Genomic DNA, 19,152 nt, shown 5'->3' with positions numbered 1-19,152 from the left:
GATTAAAAGGAAAAAAGCCACCAAGTTTTACACTTAAAAGTGTGCATAAGTCCTGACTGGTGTGGTTCAGTTGGTTGGGTGTCATGCCACAACTGTTTCACCAGTTCGATCCCTGGTCAGGGCACATGCCTGGGTTGCGGGTTGAGTCCTTAGTCAGGGCATGTATGTTAAGCAACTGATCGATGTTTCTCTCTCACATTGATGTTTCTCTCCCTCTCCTTCTCCCTCCCATCCCCCTCTCTAAAAATAAATAAAATCTTTAAAAAATAGACAAGACAGCATAAATAATAATAGGGTATAATGAGTAAAAGTCACAAGGTATATAGCTTCTGAACCCTGCACATCAAGATAACTGAGTAACATGCATTAAGTTGTTTTTCAGCACACAAAGCAAACCACCTACCAAAACCAAGGGTCTTGATTTAATGTGTAATTTTGATTTAATAGGTAGCCCCAGCCCTCTATTCCATTTCTTCCCAGCATGCCCTATTAGCCTTAGCCCTTTCCCTTACTACTCATTAACCCCTAGGCAGCCAGAAACAATGGTCATGCCTTCACTATGCATCATAAAGTTTGGGTTTCTGTTAAGCAAAAGATAAAGTCATGGCCTAAGTTGTGTTTTACCTCCTGACCTGAAGGACTGTTGGCTGAGTTCCCATTAAACCAGACTGAGGGACACTGATGCTGACCTGAAGATCTAAAATGATGTACTGTCCTTGCCTCACTGGACCAATCAGCAAGACCCATGACCCCAAACCCCTCACTCATAACTGGTGATTTGGCTCTATAAAACTCCTTCTCTGTGAAAATTCAAGGACTTAGGGCCTTTGAGAGTCGGCTTCGTGTTCTGGGTGGCACCATTCATAATAAAAACAGCCAGTCTTTCTCCCCTGCAATTCTTGCGGTGTTCGGTGTTTGACTGCTACTGCCAGGTGGGCAAATTTGCTGTTCGGTAACATTCATCCCACTGATGGACACGTCCACGTTTTGGCTATTTTGAATAGTGCTACAAAGCACATTCACATAACCTATTTGAGTATCTATCTCGATATAGGCAGGAAACAGTGGTAACAGTAGAGTCCTCTGTCATTCTGTTTAACTTTTATGAGGAACCACTGGCTCTTTCCCTCAGCACCATTTCACATTCCCACTGGAAGTGGACAAGGGTTCCCATTTCTCCACATCCCTTTTTTTTTTTATTGTTTTATTCTAGCCATCTTTATGGGTAGAAGTGGTATCACCTTTGGGTTTAATTTGCCCTTCCCTGGTGATTAGTGATGAGAATCTTCTCATGTGTTTATTGTCATTTGTATTTCATCTTTGGAGAAATTGTCTACAAAGGACTTTGGAGTTCTTTGCCCATTTTTTTACCTGGGTTATTTGCACTTTTTGTTGAGATGAAAGGGTTATTTATGTATTTATGAATAACAAAACCTTATCACTTACAAACTCTATTAGTATGTTCAGTCTGTGAGACGTCTTTTCACTCTCTCGATGCCCAACATTTAAAGTCCAATTTATAAACTTTTTCTTACATTGCTTGTGCTTTTGCTACGATATTGAAGAAACCATTACCAAATCTCATTTTGTAAACACTTTACTCTGTTTCCCTCACTTGTGGGTTACCCAGGACAACCTGCCGGCGGGGTGGGGATTCCCAGAAGAGCCACCTTCCTGTCCTGGAACAAGGAAGAAGCTCCTGATAAGACCCATGACCCAAGAAAATGTTTTAATGTGGAAGGCATGTAGTTTAAGGTAACAAAGTTTCCACTTTATATTAAACTAGTAAGAAATAATCCTAAGAAGCTGTTAATAACCATTTCTCTATGGTTACCCACATAAAGTTTTGAGATTTTATATACACAGTTGTGGCAACTCTGAGGAAAATGTGACCTTTTTTTCCCTTTACAAACATATACCTATTTCCCATGGCACTGGCTAGGCTATCTAGTCTACGACTGAGGGAATTTAAGTGATGAGTATTCTTATTTGTATATAATGTTATTGAACGGGTGAACTTTAACCACCTATATATGTGTCCTTTCATAAACATTGCCTTTGACCATGCCCTTCAAAAAGTTGTGAGTTCTCATCTATTCCTTAACTTCTAAAAAACTTGTCATGGATGAATGGTGAACAGTGTAAAATGCTTTTTCTGTGTTCATTGAAATAATTTAAGATAGTTTATTTTTCAATGTGGTATGGTGATGAGTTATCTAAATTGGTAATGTCAATCTTAGATATAAAATAATTGACACAATTACAAGAGTAAGTTAACCATCTAGAATGTGACATTTTTACATATCTTCTTAGTTGATGAAACATAAAATATATGTTTTACATAAAACATATTTTATGGTTTTTTAAAGATTAATTTATTTTTTAGAGAGGAAAGGGAGGGAGAAAGAGAGAGAGAGAGAGAGAAATATCAATGTGTGGTTGCTGGGGGCCGTGGCCTGCAACCCAGGCATGTGCCCTGGCTGGGAATTGAACCTGCAATACTTTGGTTCACAGCCTGCACTCAATCCACTGAGCTACACCAGCCAGGGCATATTTTATGTTTTAATATTATAATCTAATATTGTTAGTATGCAGCTGATTTGAAAACCTAGGTAATAATAGCTTCATAAGAAACAATGTAGAAAACTATATTTGACAAAAATGTACATTGTTTTGACTCACATATAAAAAATGAAAAAACACATTGGTAGCCACATATAAATATGGAAAGTAACTAAACAAATTGGGCTTATCATTTAGAGAAAATTCATCTGTGAAAGAAAACACAAAAACTACCAAATATGTTCACAAATACTTATTTCAACCCTGGAAGTCTCCAGAAAAAGGAACGCAGTCTCTCAACACCATAAGGAAAGTAAGTGTCCAGCATTTGCGCCTACAGTGTTAACAGTGTCTGGTGGAGGCAGGAAACAGGTCTTCTGTTGGAGGAACAAGATGCCTCCTACAGAAATCATATTAGCAAAAACAAAGAAGGGGTTTGAAAATGAGAAAAGATCACTAAGAGTGGACATTTGAGAAAGAAGCCTGATGGAAAACCAGAGAGCTATGGGGAAATGCAAGGATCTGTGTGAACCTTACACCCAAAATATCCGTGATGGGAAGTTTGTGCAAAGGTGTGCAGGATCTTCTGCCTAAGGGGGAAGTAACATCAAACGTGCGTTTGGTTGCAATAGTTCCAGCTGGGCAGAGCCAGAAATGAGAAGAATGCACCCTAAGTCAGGCTCGCTGGGTTCCCACACCCCTGTCTGCTGATAGTACAGAACATCTGAGGGCCATGGCTTCTTCACGTCTGCCTTCCAAACCCCATGCATCTTCCTCTTCCCAGGAACTTTAGCTCAGAACCACAAACCAAAGGACAATGAAACAAAGTTTCCTACTTCACCCATGCTGACGACAGGATTCAGTGGAATAACTGGGACACAGCTTTCACCTTTACACCACAAGGTCTCTCTTTGTAAACTCAATGCATCACGTCAGATTCCCAACCAAGATCAAGGACAGTGAGCAGAGGCCAAATCATGAACGTAATCAGATGAGTCTGTCTTCTTCCAAAATCTTTCAACAAGTACTAATTTCTGTGCAAAACACAAGTGTGGCACCTACCAGCAACAAATGTGGAAGATGTATCTTTCAGTAAATCAGAGTAAAGTGAGGGGTGGATATCAGGTCAAAAAATTCCTGAGTCTGTAGCACTGGACCAGAAGAGAAATTTTAACAATACAAGTGATCACATACTAGGAACATAATGGAAAGTAGAGAATCTAAATTTTTTTCATCTGAAATTGTATTAAGTTGCACAGAAAATAAAAAAACAAAAACCAAGATCACCCCAGGTCCAAAAGAAATTATAACAAAAATGAGACAGGCAAGACTACATTTGAATATCAAGAATACAAAAAGTATAACTACAGAAGAAATAACTTTAACATAGACAATGAATATGCAGAAATTGTTGAAGATTTTGCTTACCTTTGCTTCATTCATCAATTTAAATAAAGACTGCAGCAAAGAAATATAGAGAAGGCTGAGACTCAGAAGGACAGCAATGGAAGAATTAGGAAAGATCTCCGAGAGCAAAGCTGTGTCATTGCAGACCAAAGCTAAGCAACCCAGTGTTCCCAATGACTGTGTATGAGTGCAAAAGCTGGAGAGTGAAGGAGGCTGATGGGGAAAAGATCAACTCACTTGAAATATGGTATTGGGGGAGACCTCTACAGTTACTCTGAACCATCAGTAAGATTAACAAGCGGGTCCCAGAGCAAAAGAAGCCTGAAACATCACTGGAGGCAAAAATGACAAAACCAAAGTTCTCTTACTCCAGGCACATCATGAGAAGGCAGGGTTCTTTGGAAAGCACAATAATGCTGGGAAAACACAACAATGCAGCAGGAAAACAGAGGACCAACCGTGAAATGAACTGACTCCATAAAAGAAGTGAGTCTACAGCAGCTAAGCAGGGCTGTCAAAGACAGGATGCCGTGGGCTCATTCATATGATCACCAGAGCTGAAGCCAACTCAGCGACATGCAACACACACACTTACAAAGTCAAAATCATCTTTACAAGTATAATAAATAAAAGATTTCCGTCCTGCCCTGAGTTTGCATGTACAAAATAAGTGATGGGTACTTCTAAAGGTTTCTCTAAACTCCTTCCATTCATAAGGTTCCTCTCTGTTGGGAACCGCCCTGACTGGTATCAGAAACTGAGACCCCCGCCTAGGCTAAGGCTAAGGGAACGCCCTTGGAACCGTGAGCCGGCAAGGAGACAAAAGCTTATCTTCCTGGCAGGAATGCTGTTTCTGCTGCCGAACCCCAAAAAGCTTGGTCGGTTAGCCAAAGACGGGTAAGATTCCCCATGGGGGGAACAACCCAAGCCAGGCACGATCACTTTGGGAGGCCCCCCAAAAGAAGGACCTGGGGGGCTGCAGCAAAAGGGGGTGATGGACCCTCACTCCTCGGCTTTGACAAAGTCTGAGTTCTCAGCTCCGGAAGAAAATCTCCTTATCTCTCGGTGGCCTTAGTTCCCGCGCTCCACCTAAGCCTGAAACAATGACGGGGTAGTACAGCTCGGTACTGGGAAGTGCGGATTTCCTGGGGTGATCAGGCCTAAGAAAGAACATGTAAATTACTGTGAAACCTTCTTTGTTCAAGAATGCTCTCAGTTGAATGAGGAGGGTCTTAGGAGGAAGCTAGTTTGTTCCTCAGCCTTACAGCTCTTTGACCCCCCAACTCAATAGACCGGCAGAGCTCTTTGTTTTCTATATTCCTTACTTCCCCTAATGAGTATTGTACGTTACCTGAGTTATTATGTAGCATGAGCCCAATAAAAGCAGGTATGGACTGTAAATCGGCGCGCTCCCCACTAGGGGGGGTGGCCATTTCGTCCCTACTTCCCCACAGAAACTAGTCTGTCTCTGTGCATGTGTTGTTTTTTCTCGCGTGTTTATTGTCGAGCCATCCACAGCGTTCCGTGGTCACTGCTGGCCGGTGACCCACGCGCAACACCTCTCTAGCGTGTTTGCTCGAATTTACAAGGTTTTAAGGAAGAACAAAGGCTTTCCACAGCCCTTGTGTTCAGGTTTTCACCCCACTGTGTGTCCTCACATGAGCTCACAGGTTGGTGGGATACCAGAAGGCTCTGCCACACTGCTGGCACTCACAGGGTTTCTCTTCATAGTGCATCCTTGTGTGTTTTTGTAAGGATGAGGACCAGTGGAAGGCTTTTCCACACCGGGTACACTTGTATTTCTTCCTGGTGTGCATTCTCACATGGCCTCGGAGGGAGGAGTGATGACCAAAGGCTTTCCCACAGTGCTCACATTCAAAGGGCCTCTCCCCAGCATGTGTTCTCGCATGTTCTTGAAGGGAGGAGGAACAACTGTAAGCTTTCCCACAATTTTCACATTTATATGCTTTCACTCCACTACGCATTCTCATGTGTCTTTGAAAATATTGAGACTGCCTAAACGCTTTCCCACACACCTGGCATTCGTAGGGTTTCTCTTCACTGTGCGTTCTCGCATGTTCTCAAAGGAAAGAGGAACAACTGTAGGCTTCCCCACATTCCAGACATTCATAGGGTTTCACTCCACTATGCATTTTCACATGTCTTCTGAAGTATTTGGGACAACCAAAGGCTTTCCCACACTTCTTACACTCATAGGGTTTCTCCCCAGTGTGTGTGCTCACGTGTTCTCGTAGGTAGGAGTTACAGCTGAAAGCTTTTCCACAACACTTACAGTCACAGGGCTCCTCCCCAGTGTGTGTTCCCGCATGTCATGTAAGGCAGGAATAATATCTAAAGGCTTTCCCACATACTTTGCAAGCATGAGTTTTCTGTCCACAGTGCCCTCTCATGTGTCCCCAAAAGGAGGAGTGGTGAGTGAAGGTTTTTCCACATTTCTGACACTCAATGGAGTTTGTATTACTGAGGCTCTTCACATATCTCTCAGACGCTCTCCCAGTGTCCCCACAGTGACAGGGTTTGTGCACACGCTCTGGTTCCACGTGAGGGCTTGGACACGAGATGCACGTGCAGGCTTGTCCATGTTCCTCACAGGGATGAGGTTCACATCCAGTGGGAGACCTTGGCTGACTTGAGCAGGCTTTTCCACACTTAGCACACTCGTGGGGTTTAACTCCAGGTGGGTGTCCCTCCCCCACAGGAAGATCTGTGACCGGGTTCAGGGTGTCTCCACATGGATGAGCTTCACCCCTCTCACAGGGAGCCTCCAGCACGTGACTTCTGTTCAAAATAGGAAGTGCACTATTAGGTTATAGATGATGTCTTGATTAATGATCCATTCTTGGTTGGTCATGACTATATTGACTACCCATTTGCCATTTTCAATGAGTGGCTATGTTTTTGGCACTGTTGCATTGTTACAACATAGAACAAGCTTACATGTCTGGCTGAGCTCAAATATGGCCGTAACTTTCCATGTTTCTTACAAGTGGGGTTTCCTGATCGTTCTTTCCTACCGAATTCTGCACAGACACTCAGCATCTACATCACTTTTACAAAAATGTTGTCAGGTGGTGGTTCTCTAAGCACACGATTGTTTAGCTAGAGCTATGCTCCTTCTTTAATTTCAAGTTGTAGGAGACCATTCTGCGTGGCATGGGCCCTGCTCCTACTCCGAGATGCACAGGACCCACACCCGTGGATAGGTTCTCCCGTGGAGAATCGGGCCTGCAATGTGCCTAGACCACTTTGAGTCTTGCTCTTACTAAAAAACTCCCTCACACTGAATAGAGGACATTTACTGCAAAGTAACTTCCTAAAATCCCTGCTAAACCTTCCAAGGATGAGTGTAACCGGTTCAACCACTTTTGCCTTTTCATTTGCAAATATCCCTCTTCTGTGATGTGATTAGCAGCATTGGCTCCTTTGTTTTCTGTAAAAGGTAACCACCTAAAGCAGACCTGTGCATAGTAAATGAGGACCATCATGAAATGTGCTGAGAAACCCAATAAAGGCTGGTCACGGCAAGGGCCAAGGCCTTTGGTCCCCTTGAAGAAAAGCCATGCTGTCTCTTTTCCTCCACTGGACTCGGTAGTCCATGTGAATGTCTCATTTCATCCATGATGACGTGGAAACTGCGGGCCAGTGTCTGCATCACAAGTTAGTCTAACGCTCTGCCGAGCACCCTCCTCCTGCGGGAGTGCCGCTCACCTCAAACGCCTCCCCTGGGTTTGGTGCTGGTCTCCAGTGTCATGAAATGTCCAGTGTTCTCCAGAAACAGAGCAGGAATCATTTCTTGTGAATCTTACTATGTTGTCTTCACTGGATATTTCAGTCCCCAAAATATTCCACCGAGAACATGATCTACTGGTTTTGTGCATGGAACATTCTGCAGTAATAGGTAGCATATAATTTCTTGGGATCAAAACGGTGTTAGAGGAAAGTAAATAGACCATGTGTGGATTTTTTTCCATATATGATCCCAAAATATAAACAAATTTTATAAGAGGGAATGGACATGTGAACACAGAAAAACTCCAAGGACCTTGGCTATCTGAAACTTTGGCAATAATAGCAAAAATAAGTCAAAATGGAAGTCTTTTCACTAAGAAATACCCAAGAAATGAAGACTGATACTGGGGTAAATATTATCAGAAGAGCAAAGCAGGAAGGACCAGAGCAAAATGCTCGTGCCCAAGTGCCCCTTCACCAGAGGAGATGCGGGGAGTCGCCCCACGTGAGTGCGGATGGATGGAAAGTCCAGCAGGGAGGCCGCGTAACAGACAACCGTCACCCTTCTCAGACAGACTGAGTGTTGTTTCTGCCAGACACACCCGAATGTCATGCCCTTATTCAGAGAGAGCCTATTCCTCCCGAGGGCGGTAGTTTTCCTGCTGTTTGCAGAAACAGAGGCCTGGATGAAGCCTTTCTCCACGGTCCCCAGCTGCCACTGGGAAGATTGGATGGCGTGTGGCCACTGAACAAAAGCTCATCACGGGGGAGGATGGAGAACAACAAACATTCTGTGAAAAAGGCTGACACTGTGGCCTTAAAGGCCAGGGACATTGGGCAAGTGTAGGTTTAATTACAGCAAGCTGACCACGTCAAATGTGTGTTAACCACAGTGCAGCTGTCTCAGGGGCTAAAACCACAAATTTGCTCTCACTGCCCCACAGTGAACTGGAGCCTGTGCTCACACTTATAAAAATGGGGACCCTCAGGCTTTTCATGAACAGTAATAAACAGATTAATATATGAATCTTTGTTTTCATGGAAAAGCTATTTGATTCTCAGTAGGTTCCATGGAGGCTTGGACTGTGTCCCCCAAAGAAGGGACAACTGTAGAAGTATTTCTTCCCTAAAATCTAAGTGAAGGGGTGAAGGTGTCCTTACCCATGGAAGCCAGGCTCCTGAAGGTCTCCAGCATCACATCTCTGTAGAGCTTCTTCTCAGAATGAATGATCCAGCAAAGCCCACTCTTCTGGGCTGAAGTTCACAGCCACATCCGCAAAGACCACCATGACCTGAAATTTCCCACATATTCTATTTCAACAACCTCTTCACCATAAGCAGATTGTGGACATTTACAAATCAGTGTGTGTGGGAAAAGGGGAAGGCTAACAGTCAGGAAAGTGGGCTCAATTCCTAGGACTCCTGAACTCTCATTCTCATGGGAAATAGCAATAAGCAAGCGAACCAAATGCAGTACACTCAGTGATGGCAAGTGCTTGGAACCTGGAAGCAAAATGCAACAACAATTGATACAGACTTATCTGCAGATAATTATAAGGATGATTTTTACTGAGCTAAAGCAGCTACTGAGTAAGACAAAGATTAAAAAATGAAATCGTCATTCAGATAACATGGAAATGGATACTCGGCTGCCCAAAAGTTATTTCCTCATCAGCTAGAAGACCTGCAACCGGACTGTCAGGGTTTTGTGAGCCCTGAGGTTTCTGGGGCAGCATGATGTGAACAACTCTCGCCTTGGAAAGCAACAGTGCTGCGGAGCCTGGTCTAGCCCTTCATCTCTGACAGAGGCAGAGACACAACCCTCCCAAGAGGAGGTGAACACTGCAGGCGTGGGCACAGGCCAGGGCCTGGGCCTGGGTCTGGCATGTCTGTCAGGTGGGAGGAATGCCTGGTTCCTGAAGAATCTGTCAAGCCAGGAGGGCCTCTCAAATTAACAACCAAGTATCGAGAATTTGAGAAAAATGGCAATTTTAATAAAAAAAAATCTAAATTGGGCAAATATAATAAAGTATTTTAATTTTTTAAATAATTTTCTTTTTTTAAAGATTCTATTTATTTTTAGAGAGATAGGAAGGGAAAGAGAAAGAAAAGGAGAGAAACATCAATGGGTGGTTGCCTCTTGCATGCCCCCTACTGGAGACCTGGCCCAAAACCCAGGATTGTGCCCTGGCTAGGAATCAAACCAGCGACCCTTTGGTTCACAGGCTGCGCTCAATCCACTGAGCCACACCAGCCAGGGCTAAGAAAGTATTTTTAAAAAGGAACAAAATTATACATGTTTCACAGATCAAGCAGATTGTGGACATTTACAAACCACTTATGGGAAGAGATTTTCGTAGTTACATGTAATGAGATAAACATATAGACATCAGTAAACAGAGCTGAGATGATGCAAGTGAACAGAACATCTGTGCATGTCCATGGTCACTAAAGAAACAAAATTGCACCCTGGCCCTGTAGCTTAGTCAGTTAGAGTGTCATCCCAATACACCAAGGTTGCGGGTTAGATCCCTGTTCAGGCACATACAAGAATTAACCAATGAACACACAAATAAGTGGAACAACAAATCGACTCTCTCTCTAAAAGCAATAAATAAAAATTAGAAGAAAAAAAAGGAGCCTTGACCAGTGTAGCTCAGTTTCTTGGGAGCCATCCCACAAAGTGAAAGGTAGCTGGTTTGATTTCCAATCAGGGCATGTGCTGGGGTTGCGAGGCCCAGCCCCAGGCTGGGGCATGTGCGAGAGGCAACTAATCAATGTTTCTCTCATACATCCATGTTTCTCTCCTTCCTTTTCTCCCTCTCTTCCCCCCTAAGAATAAATAAACAAAATATTTAAAGAAAAAAAAGGGAAGAAAATCAGTCTATTCAAATATGCCCCACACACTAAATGCAATCTTCAAACACTTCCTAGGGCAGGTATCACATATTCAAAAATCAGTGATTTCTAACTGTAGAAAGAAATTGCAGAGTATTACTGAAACCAAAAAAGGACCACCAAGAAATATTCAAAGGAGAGTCCACAGGGGCCCTGGGATGATGCTGCAGCACTTACAACCCAGCGCTTCCCCTCTGGCTCATGGCAGGCCTGCCCCCCCCACCCCCACTGAACTCCCTACCCCTGCCCTGGCCCTGGGGGCTGCAGTGCCCTCCTGCTGGTGCATGTAGAGTGGGACCCCAGAACACAGGAAGACAGCTCCTGGGTAGAGTTGCACTTCAGCAATAACAGGAATGGGATCAGTGTCCCAGCCTCAGTTTCTACTTATAATGGCGACATGGAAAAAATCCTGCTGGATCAGCTCCAAGAGTTGTCACTGTGACAGCTCATGTGGCTCACAGACCTAACAAGATACTCACAGCACCAGATACCCACAGCACTAGATGGAAAAAAGCTCTTGGTCTGAGGATTATACTGAGAGAAGGAAAGAAATCAAAAGCATCTTAAAGAAAAACTCAGGGAGATCAGCGGCAAGATGGAGGCATAGGTGGACACATCGTACCTCCATGCACAACCAAGATTAGAACAACAACAATTTAGAGGCAGAATAACACCCAGAACTGACAGAGAATTTATCTGAATGGAAGTCAGACAGCCAAGAAGTTGAAGTAGACCTGTTCATCCAGACTGGTAGGAGGGGCGGAAAGGAGCAGCCAGGCATGGGTCACAGCGCACAGAGAACAGGGAGAACTGCGCGCATAAGGCAACTGCGAGGGAGTGCATAAGGCATCTGGGGTGCACAGGATCGCAGCAGGTGGACCCTGAGTACGCAAGTGGCAGCTGGTGGACCCAGTGAGGCGACGATTGTGGACCAGGGCAGAGTGCGCAACCCAGGATCCCAGAGAAGGGACTGAGGTCCCAGGAGAACGGAGATACCGCCATTGTTCCCTCCCGCCCCCGCCCCCACATACGACATCACAATCTAGTGACTGGGGTGCCCAGCCCCGGTGAACACCTAAGGATCCGCCCCTCACTGTAACAGGAGCAACCAGACCAAAACAAAAAACCAAAAAAAAGAGAGAGAGAGAGAGAGACATGTCTCAAACAGAAGAACAGATCAATGCCCCAGGACTCATCCTTCTGAGCGACCAAGAGATAGCCAATCTATCAGATGCACAGTTCAAAACACTGGTGATTAGGAAGCTTGCAGAATTGGTTGAATTTGGTTGTAAATTAGATGAAAAAATGCAGGTTACCATAAAAGAGATGAAGGAAGATGCACGGAGAACCAATAGTGATGGGAAGGAAACTGGGACTCAAAACAATAGAGTGGACCAGAAGGAAGAAAAAAACAACCAAACAGGAAAGAATGGAGAAATAAGAATTCAAAAAAACGAGAAGCTTAGGAACCTCCAGGACATCTTTAAACGTTCCAACATCCGAATTATAGGGGTACCAGAAGGGGAAGAGGAAAAGCAACTGATTGAACATGTATTCGAACAAATAATAAAGGAGAACTTCCCCATTCTGGCAAAGGAAATAGATTTCCAGGAAATCCAGGAAGCTCAGAGAGTCCCAAAGAAGTTGGACCCAAGAAGAAACACACCAAGGCACATCATAATTACATTAGCCAAGGTGAAAATGAAGGAGAGAATCCTAGAAGCAGCAAGAGATAAGGGGACAGTAACCTACAAAAGAGTTCCCATCAGACTGTCAGCTGATTTCTCAAAAGAGACCTTACAGGCAAGAAGGGGCTGGAAAGAAGTATTCCAAGTCATGAAAGACAAGGACCTATATCCCAGATTACTCTATCCAGCAAAGCTTTCATTTAGAATAGAAGGGCAGATAAAGTGCTTCTCAGATAAGGTCAAGTTAAAGGAGTTCATCATCACCAAGCCCTTAGTTTATGAAATGTTAAAGGGACTTATCTAAGAAAAGAAGATAAAGAAAAAACATGTATAGTAAAAGGACAGCAAACTCACAATTATTAACAACCACACCTAAAACAAAAACAAAAGAAACTAAGCAAACAACTAGTACAGGAACAAAACCACAGAGATGGAGATCACATGGAGGGTTAGCAACAGGGGAGTGGGAGGAGGAGAGAGGGGGAAGAGGTACAGAGAATAAGTAGCATAGATGGTAGGTAGAAAATAGATAGGGGGAGGGTAAGAATAGTACAGGAAATGTAGAAGCTAAAGAACTTATAAGTATGACTCATGGACATGACTAAAGGGGGGGATATGGGTGGGAGAGGGTGTACAGGGTGGAGGGGAGTGAAGGGGGGAAAATGGGACAACTGTAATAGCATAATCAATAAAATATATTTTAAAAAACTTAAAAAAAAGAAAAACTCAGAATGTATGTGAAATTGGTCAAGTCAGCCAGAACTATCCCCACAGGGAGTTCCTCTCCAAGCCCCCTGAAGCACACGAGTGTCCATGAAGAAGAGGACGTCCGTCTTCTCCAGGGAGTTTCCTCAAGTCTTCCTTCTGCCTCTGTTGCTTTGTCATCTGCTGGCCATGAGGCTGGGAACTGGTACTGGATGGTGTCTGACAACCTCAACAGCACCTTTTGGTGAAGAATTGGAAATTGGCTTTTTTGTGGAACGGGATTTATACTAGAGCTTGTGACAGATCTAACTGCTTGGTGGTGATGAACAGATTGAAGCTGCAAAGAGTAACCAGAACCAGGACTGTGGTCGCCATGAGGCCACACCCTGAGCAGTGCTAACAGTGGAGAAAATGAAAATCTCATACACTGAAATAATGGGACAACACTGTTAAATGGTGGTGCAGTCTGGGGTCACATGGCAGCAAGATCCTCTCCGGGAAACAAAAGGGAAGAGCAGCCGCAGTGAGCCGGCTCAGATCCGCAGCCTGCTTCCCACAGCGCACAAGGGAACCCAAGGCAGAAGATCTAGGCCCTCCCGAGCTGAGGGGGTGGGTACTGGGCTCTCCCAGCTGACAGGCAGCCCAGGGTGGCCCCTTCCTGGGAAGCAGCAAGCCCCACCCTTCCCCTGGCAACCAGACTCTGGATCTCCACGCACCCTGCTCTCTCTCCTCCATGTGGGAACTCCCCTCCTCCAGGCCCTCAATTCTCACCGAGGGGGAAATACTCAGCTGGAATCAGTGTAAGTTCTCACCAAAATGAACTCTCAAAGTCACCAATTTCCATCCAGCAGTGAAATCCAAAGGTTCACTCCCTAAGTCTGACCTTCCCAGACTTACCCCGTTTGTACAAATCCCAGCTAACTCCGCCAGCTCTGTGCAGGATGCCAAAACCAAGCTTCAGGAAGCAACCCCAGGCAGCCACAAGCCGTCCCAGCCCATCTGCAGGTGGGTCTCCCTCTCTCAGGCTCTGTGGCTTCTCTAAGCACCCAACATGTTCGGGTGGTTCTGGAGTCTGCAGGCCACCTGCAGGGGAAAGCGCCCAGCGAGGCCCCACTGCGCCTTCCTTCACCTCCTGCATAGGCCCAGCTTTGGGTGCAGCTTGTTCCAACCCATGAGATGCATCTCTTCAAGCACCGGGGGTCATTTAGATGAGACAAAGGCCCTGCCTGTCCCAGCATGTGAATGAGATCCCACAGAATCCCTGCTTTCACCCAAGTTCAAGGAAAAAGTAGAGGGGAAAAATTCTGGGGCACTTCTATGGTTTTTAATAACTGGGAACTATTTATCTCTTTCAGAAAACAGGTAATAGTTTACTATCATCATCATCATTACGACTATAATAGCAAATTGTAAATTAACTCATCAGAACTGAATGCACCCAGTTTCACAGGTCACATTTCACAGGATTTACATTCATCTTTGACAACCAACTATTAACAGCAAGTGGGACAGGGTCACAGTATCACATTCTGTACCCCGAATCAAAGAGTCATTATGAGCTTTTTGAATATTTTAATCCAAATCTCCACCCACCTCTCATGAAGGTGTGGAACTTCGTGCATTTCCCCCGCAATTCCACTGGAAGAGAGGACACTTTCTGTATTGACACTTTTGCCCAGCAGCTTCTCTGGTTCAGCCCCATAAAAACAGGGGCCCGCAGGACAGAACGAACAGATCTGAGACACTAACTAACTCACTATCATGGAGAAAAAGGCAGAAGGAATTCAGTCATCTTACATTTGTTGAAACCTGAGGCTGGAATAAGGGAATGCTCTTAGTGCTGAGCTGGACACAGGCTGCTCATAGGTATCAGGTGACAATGTGGAATCCTCCCTGAGTCCTGTGCTCCTCAAAACATCCAAGGAAGATAGAAGGATCCCCTTCATCCACTTGTTCTGGAAAAAGGGCACACTTAAGAACACCCTTCCCCTTGTTTATCCAAGATAAGGCTGAAACAGATGCTCCCCAATCCCCATCATGCTTATGATCATTGATTGGGCTGAACTGCTGATCTCCACTGACCAAGCGGAGGAAATGCTTGTTGGCCAAACCTGGTTCAGCTACTGTTTTTTCCCTAGACCCCTAAACTTTGCCCCCACCCTCAGCCTGAGCCCTCAGACACCCTTTCCAAGGACGGGCTGGCCTGGGGACCTGCCATCCCAACCCAGTCCCTCCTACTTTTATTGACTCCTGTCTATAAAAGCAAAACTCAGAAAGACCAACTCTTGAGACACTGGCAGGTGGTAAGGTCAGAGCTTTCTCCCTACCACACGGCCCCTGCCCCTTGCAGAAATAATTCTTTTGAATGAAAGTCTCACCTTACTAAGTTTGGATTTTATATTTGCCATAGCCTGGACCAACTGATCACAATTGCCCATTTCTTACCCAAACTTTAGTCAGTCTTCTGTCCTCCCCACCATCCAGGACACTGCCCCACACTAGGTCTGAACAAACACTGAGACTGCAGAACAAGGCTCTGCTGTCCTGAGCTGAGAACGTGCCCCAGGATACTGGGAATGGTTCCTGTCACACCGCCTTCCTGCTCACATTCCTTCCATTGAAAAAAGCCCTCTAAGATATGAGCCACATTCCTGTTGCAACAGTCTTGGATGTTAAAAACAAAACAGGCCCCCATGGGGTCATTTATGCTAAACCACACTCACCAAACTTAGTTTCAGCCTATCCCTTGAATGGAATCTTAAACCTGGCAATCAAGAATTACTGGTCAGCACTAGTGAGGTCATCTGCCCGAAAGATCCCACCTTCCCTTAAAGGAAAGTGACCTTGCCACAATCAGCTCCTTGCTAGTGTAACTCCCTAGTTCCCTCTCTCATAACTGTAAAAAGCTACAGCTCCTAGGAACACCTTTCTATCTGCTGGGATGGGATGGGGTGACCTTCATTTATGAATCGTTAAATAAAGCCAATTAAATCTTTAAATTTATTCAGTTCGATTTTGTTTTAACAGAAATAACGTCTCTCTTTAATCAAAACCGGGTTTGGTTTTATCTGTTCCAGGGAGGTTCCCCCGACGTGGCCGCCCCCCACCCTGACCCCCAGCGCCCATGGCCGTCCAGTCCCTCGGACCCCACCCAGCCAAAGGACTAGGATCTGGGCTTGGGACAGGTGTGAAGGTGAGGGAGCTCGGGAAGACCCAAAACACCGAGCACGGCCGAGGGCGGACACCCGAGCCCCCTAAATGGGAACAGGACAGGACGTGACGCCAGTGCCCCACCCCCTGGCAGAGGGCGGGCATCCAGTCCGGACCCAAGGGACATGTCCCCAAGAGGTGGCAGGGACAGAACTCCAGGACCCCACTCCGCGCTATAGGAAGAAAACTCAGATCCGGACCCTGGAGGTTAGGGGTAGTGCGCGGGAACCCGGGCCTGCAGCCGCTTCCAGCCAATTATTCTGGTTCGAACCAGCCCCTCCAGGTTTCGGCTTGAGCCCCGGCCCCGCGCACTCACCATCTCCCAGTCATTTAAGAATTCAAATCCCTGGTGTCCTCTGCGGCCCGAAACTCTGGCAAAGTGGAACCGTGAACCCACTACGTGCGTGCCGCCCCTGGTCCTGACTGGAAGATTGTGGGAGCCCCCTCACCCTGATTGGACAGTTCTCTGAAACCCGCCCCACGCCCTAATTGCACTGTGCTTCCAGGCACTCTCCTTTTCCGTGACTCTGATTGGATAGTTCAGCCACTGTCCCTAGCTCCGCGGCTTCCCTAGCATCCTCCGCTGGGATCAGAAAATCCCGACTCTGTCTCTGCGGAGCGCTCCTTATCTAGAACCTGGACAGGACAGAAGGGCTTGGTGACTTGAAAGGTCAGGGGTCCTCCGGCAACAAAGTCACCTGACAAAGTCACCGTTGGTCAATGCCCCATTTTCAAGAACAAAAACACTAACAGTGATGTCATCTCCTGTAAAGCAGAGCTGGCTCCAGTCTGATGTTTGACCTTTCACACTGGAGTCCTGACTCTCCTCCCCGAATTCAAAGTCTCGGGTTGAGATCAGCAACCCGGAACCCACGGTCCTTTTTCCCCGTGGGAAGTGGGACTCTGTGGCCCTAGACTGCACGCAGAACTCGTCTCAGCACAGCCACTGGTGTGAGGTGTTAGAATTATCAAGTACGCATTACACACTGCAAAGAAATGTCTTTTAGATCACTTTCTGAGTTTCTCTACAGGATTTTGAAATATAAAAGGCTGATCGATCGCCTTGGCTGGGTGGCCCAATTGTTTAGAACATCCTCCTGATATGCCGAGGTTACAGTTCCATCCCCAATCACAGCACATGCAAGAACGAACCAATGAATGCATAAATAAGTGGAAACAAGTTGATGTTTCTCTCTCTTCCTCTCTAAATTTTTTTTTAAATAGGCCACACACTCATCACACTACCAACTGAGCAATCAATTGTGAAAGATAGAACAGCCATGTTCTGAAAATTAAGACATATTGGGTAATATTTAGAATTTGTGATGGGCTAGAGGGAGGTGGGGAGGGAGGAACTAGGGGATCCCAGGCCTCCCCAAGTCCTTGGAGCCGCCACTCGTCTATCCTCAGAGAGCTGCAGCAGGGCCACATCACGGCCCACTGTAGGGGAAGCGATATCGCCATTTTGCAGATGTGGAAACTACAGCAGAGAAACTTTGTTGTTCACTTGGCCAAGGTGGCAAATAAACTCGCAAGCAGGGTTTCGGAGTTGCTCCATCAGCAAACTCCCAGTCTCACACATCAGTCGGCCGAGCGCCTAGGCTTTCGTTGGACAGCCTCTGGTGGGACCACACGACGTCCCCCACCGTAGGACAGTGCCCACGTCAACACTAGAGGCTCAACCTCTGCGAAGAATCAAAACGCTACTCTAATCTGATGAGAAAGTCAGGAGAATAAACTGACCGCCAGCACATTTACCGACGCTTCCGCTTCTGGTTCCGGGGCTTCCGGGAGCAGAAATGGAGGCCGGTTTTGGGTTTGCGATTGGTGAAGCCTCAAGAGTGGGGAGAGCCATTTCCTCCAATCACTGAGCAGAACTGGAATGCGATTGGGACCAAAGGGCTGGATCCGCCCTTCTAGGGCGTGTCTGAGGCTGGAATGGCATTGTGGGCGTGGTTGACATGAATCCGCCCTGGGGCGTGGCTAGGGCCAGAAAGAACTCAGTGTGAAGCTAGGGGCGTGGTCACACCAGTCTAAAGCTCCTAAATCATCCTGAAACACAGTAACAGTTCACATAAGCGATAAATGCTTGTTTCCCCCAACTTTCTTCATGCTAACCCACTCTATAAAGATATTCCCATTGTTGGAATGTTTCTTCCTTGACTCTTTTATACCAGAAATGGGGTCAAATTTTGTGCATTGCTTACATGTGGCTTTTACTTATAAAGGCATTGTGATATCCTGTCCTGGCCACTGGATGGCGACCTAATTCATATTGTCATATTTATGAATATTTTGTTTTTGTGCATTGGGCAGACCTAGGAAAAATGCACGTAGATTCCTCAAATACATTCTCATTAAGCATCTTCTATATTCCCTATTCTGTTCTCTTCACTGAACAAAAAAATCCTTCCCTTACCCTTTTTAGATTCTGGTTGGGAGGAACAAAAAATAAGCATATTAATAAAGAGCATATATAATAAATTTAATATGTCACAATGTGACAGGGGAGTGGCAAGTGCCTGTCCCTCCTGTTGTCTCTCCCATGCCCCTGCACACCTGTTTGTTTCAAATCATACACAGGAGGCCTCTAACCTGCCCTAACCACTCTCCCTCCTCCCCATCTGGGAACCAAGATGAATCGTTAGGTGATGTACTATAATGTGTCTGTTTAACTTTTTCAGAAGCTCTTGGGCTGTTTCCCAAAAACACTACATCATCTTCTGCATTTAACCTAGAGAAATGAAAGCAAATCCCAACACCCAGCTTTTCCCATTTCTAAGCAAGATGTTTCTGGTACTGGTGGGCTGACCCAGGGTGACTGAGGTAAGTCTGGGGCAGGTCTAGGACTCCGTGGGCTGCTCTTGGCTGTGAGCTGCCATATCAGGCACCTGGAGAAGATCAGGCAGATGGTGGATGGCAGGCAGGTTGT

The 19,152-nt window shown here is 45.7% G+C and overlaps 1 protein-coding gene across 1 annotated transcript; it reads right to left on the bottom strand.

The window, feature by feature from the left end:
* Positions 1-5,514: 5,514 nt before the first annotated feature.
* LOC123814114 (zinc finger protein 77-like) lies at positions 5,515-18,002 on the bottom strand. The gene is given in 4 exon segments (XM_045831704.1): positions 5,515-6,768; positions 7,699-7,876; positions 8,881-9,011; positions 17,964-18,002. Coding segments are annotated over 3 exon segments (930 nt in total). The 5' UTR covers positions 8,915-9,011; positions 17,964-18,002; the 3' UTR covers positions 5,515-6,050.
* Between the last annotated feature and the right edge of the window lie 1,150 nt (positions 18,003-19,152).

The sequence above is a fragment of the Phyllostomus hastatus genome, unplaced genomic scaffold (assembly GCF_019186645.2).
Source record: "Phyllostomus hastatus isolate PE091 unplaced genomic scaffold, TTU_PhHast_1.1 phas_contig_159, whole genome shotgun sequence".
Taxonomy (NCBI): domain Eukaryota; kingdom Metazoa; phylum Chordata; class Mammalia; order Chiroptera; family Phyllostomidae; genus Phyllostomus; species Phyllostomus hastatus.
The sequence above is the reverse complement of the archived record's forward strand: the minus strand, read 5'-3'. Positions and strand labels throughout refer to the sequence as shown.